At 43.4% G+C, this 3,652-nt stretch overlaps 1 protein-coding gene across 1 annotated transcript; it reads left to right on the top strand.

The window, feature by feature from the left end:
• The first annotated feature begins 755 nt into the window (after positions 1-755).
• Positions 756-1,987, top strand: LOC124696800 (mitochondrial import receptor subunit TOM5 homolog). Its single transcript, XM_047229469.1, has 2 exons — positions 756-839; positions 1,886-1,987. The coding sequence occupies exons 1-2, from the start codon at positions 756-758 to the stop codon at positions 1,985-1,987; spliced, it is 186 nt and encodes a 61-aa protein (XP_047085425.1).
• The last annotated feature ends 1,665 nt before the right edge of the window (positions 1,988-3,652 follow it).

Raw genomic sequence — 3,652 nt, 5'->3', positions numbered from 1 at the left:
GAATATGTGTACTGAAACTTCTTTGAAATTAAAATAAAACACAAAATAAAATATAAAAGAAATGAAAACACAACAAAATAGAACCAGATTTAGAGTTTAAAACCCTAAACCTGCAGAGACCTTTAGTCCCGGTTGGTCGACACACCAACCGGAACTAAAGGTACTCCGTTCCGACGCACGTCTGCATCCCACGTGGACGAGCCTTTAGTCGTGGTTCGTAAGCAACCGGGACTAAGGGGGCGGGGGCTTTAGTCGCGCTCGAACCGGGACTAAATCCCCTTTTTCTACTAGTGTTAATCTTAAGATCCGCTGGATCAGTTTTATGGACTCAGTCTCGTGAATATGCTCGAAAGATGAGGGTTGTGTTTAGAAGTAAAATAGAGTTACTCATCTACGGACTGTCTGCCGCTTTGAGTTTCGGACTACCACGGGTCTAGCATTGGAGATGGTTCACGCAGATTAGGTTGTGGGCCTGGTCCGATAGGTTTTTTTCTCCATCGGTGATGTCTCCGTGCACTAGCCGGTGCCTTCGCGGAGTTTCCCCCTTCGTCCAGAGCCCAGATCGAACAACAAAGCAAATCGAAACCGGACTGTATATGACGTGCAGCGCACGGCCCAAAATTATTACACATGATATAAACCAACGAAAAGAACTCGCGTACCAGAAGAAATCAGAGAGACAAAGCAGAGCCGACTCGAAGAGACAGAAACCCTAAACCCGCGGATTCCCAAAACCCTTCGATCCGACCCGATCGATGATGGCGCCTACACCGCTGCAGATGCTCAAGAGACTCTGGGACTCCCAGGTCATGGACGAGGAGCAGCGGATGTTCAACTATGTATGCACCCCCTCTCCCCGCTCCCCTTAACCTCTTCGTTTTCTGTGTTTTTCGCGTGCGATTGCGCTGGTACTTGAAATTGCTTTGCTTGGTGTGCTCGAAGTCCTGCTCGTGAACGTAGATCTTAGTTTGTCACAGAGCGATTACATTGCTGAGGGCTAATCTTAGACTCGTTTAGTTCCTTCCTTTCCTTTGTGTTTTCTGGAAAGAAGATTATTACTTATTGCTGATGTTAGGGGATTTTTTTATCATAATTGGCTCATCATAATTATATTTATTATTATTTTCTCTGTTCCAAATTAATTGATCTAAATTTATCTAGATTCGCATGTGTCTACTCACTAAAACAAGTTTAGATACATGCATATATAGACAAGTCTACGTTAATATTATAATTTGAAAAGGCGAGTAGCAGTGATTGTAACACCTGTGCGTAGGAAGATCGTACAAAAGGCCGGGGCAGCTGATGACCTGATGTAGGGTACACATGCAAAAGAGCCTGAAAAGCATTGGACGCCTTGTGCCGTTCCAGTTGCTTTGAATCGTGCTATCGCACAGTAGTCTTGGAAATCAAGAGACTCTCATTAACTTACCAGTTAGAAATTTAGAATTACGCCTGTTGGGTTTAGCTCGAGTTTGGTTTGAAATCTGGATCCTTTTAGAGCTATCCAGAACTGATACAATTTGTCTGATTTTGTGTCCATGCCTAAAAATGACCATCTATCTAATATATATGTGCCTGCCTGTCTGGGTGACAAGAAAAACTCGAGCATGACAAATGATGTGCATATCTGGATTGATGAGCTAATTTAAATATATCTGTGTTATCTTCATTGGTAGTTGACTGCTACTTTGTTTGCTAGTGAGATCTTTGTCACCCAACTGTAATGGAAACATTGTATGCTAATTATAAGTAAATCTTCTTTCATGTTTACATGGCCAAACTTCAGTCTATAAATAGCCAATGTTTTAAGTAATCTTCTTTCATGCTTCATCAACATTGTATGCTAATTATACTCTTTTTTTTGCTGCTTTTTGATTTACAGAGATTGCTAAAGGCTGCGGGCGTGTTTGCTGGATCAGCCCTCCTGATGTACAACTTTGGTGACATGATGACACCTGAAGGCATTGCGGAAGTTTTGTCCTAAGACTTTTGGTATAAGTTGATATTTGGAGCATTTGATGTATTTCTAGCTAGGGTATGAGAAAAGAGAATAGGAGGTACTTCTTTTTGGTTACGTATGGAGCACTGCTTGTGTTTGATAAAATTACAAAAAGAAAAATCATAGATCTTCAGAGCACAACTCAATCACTTGGACAAGTTTTTTTTTAATATTAGCAGGAAAGTTGTTAAATTCATTGATTAGATAGAAGGTCTGTTACAAGCATTAAAAACCGAAAGAGGGGTGAGGTGGAAAAACAAAGGCAGAGGCCCCAAGTCACCCTAAGAACGTAGAAAAAAAAAACAGAAAATACATCAGTTTCACCAAGCATCCGAGAAGCACTTTAGCATTTGCACTTCAGAAAGATCTTAATAATAAAAGGAGAGCATTTTTACGGTGATTGGCACGGAACCTTAGCTCCATCTAATCTAATCTAGGTTCCGTCTAATCTAATTTTTCCGTTACCATTGATTAAATTGGTAATAGTTTTTATGTAACTTCTATAATGCTTCACCAATTATAAACGAACGTTTTAGAAGTCAACTCATCAAATCAGAATCCGATAAAAAAAAACCAAGCTCGTCATCATAGACCTGTGAAAAGAAGGCCACAGTGCTTATACCGTGATAAAAAAAAACCACGATACTCTTGACTCATGAGCGCCCGCCGCCGCCGGCGATGCCACCGCCGCCCTTCCCCCTGTCGCGCGGATCGTTGGAGAGTCGCAGCCCCCTCTCCTCCATCGCGGCCGCCAGCCACCGCTGCCGGTTGCACGGGTACTCGTCATTTGTCGGCGAGCCGGAGCTGCCGTCCTAATCAACGTCATCGGCAGCAGGCAAGCGAAGTTGTCATCCACATCTACCTCATCGGCAGCAGGCAAGCCAGAGCGGGGCGACGGGATCGGACGCCGCCCCCTCTTCATCTATGGGATCGTGGCCGCCGCCTCCTCAGCATCTGCAGCAACCCTAAATCGTTCTCCTCCGCGGCCCAGTCCGTTGCAATGCCGCTGCTCTCCTTGCTAGCGGGATCGGAGTCGGTGGCCACGTCCCACCCTCGCCCGCTTGATCGTACGCCACTACCTCAACTCTCAAGGTCAGACCAGTGTCTCAGCTCAACTTCATTGTTTTGTACGTCCATCAGTGAGTGTCTGCAAAACGTATTAGTCAAATTCAGTGTTTTGGAATTTCTATCTCTACTCCCTATTGAGAACTGTCAAAAGAAATAGAATAGAGGTGTATTTGTTCATGGCAAATCACAGATGCATCTCTGTGTAAGTCTGAAGAATGAAGAGATTAATCACCGCTCCCTCATGACCAAGTATTTCAGAATAACACAAAGTATCAACATTATATTCCATTACCTGAATAATATAAATCCAAGTATTCGTGTAGACCCAGATAGCATGCATACCATCCTTTTAGACATATAGTGATACATCTCTGGTCAAGTATAGCAAGTAGATGGCTATTCAGCTGAACGCAAACATCTTTACTGCCTAGAATGTTGCAGCAAATCTATATGTGGTAATGTTCCTCTACCTCAACTTCACCCAATGAATATCAAGTACGAAACGGTGGTTAACTAGTACCCACTGGTAGAAAAACAGGCTTCCGGGAAGCCCCATTAGTCGCGAAGCTATAGGAACCGCGA

Source organism: Lolium rigidum, chromosome 3, assembly GCF_022539505.1.
Source record: "Lolium rigidum isolate FL_2022 chromosome 3, APGP_CSIRO_Lrig_0.1, whole genome shotgun sequence".
NCBI lineage: Eukaryota > Viridiplantae > Streptophyta > Magnoliopsida > Poales > Poaceae > Lolium > Lolium rigidum.
Note: the sequence above shows the minus strand (reverse complement) of the source record. Positions and strands in the feature narration are given on the sequence as shown.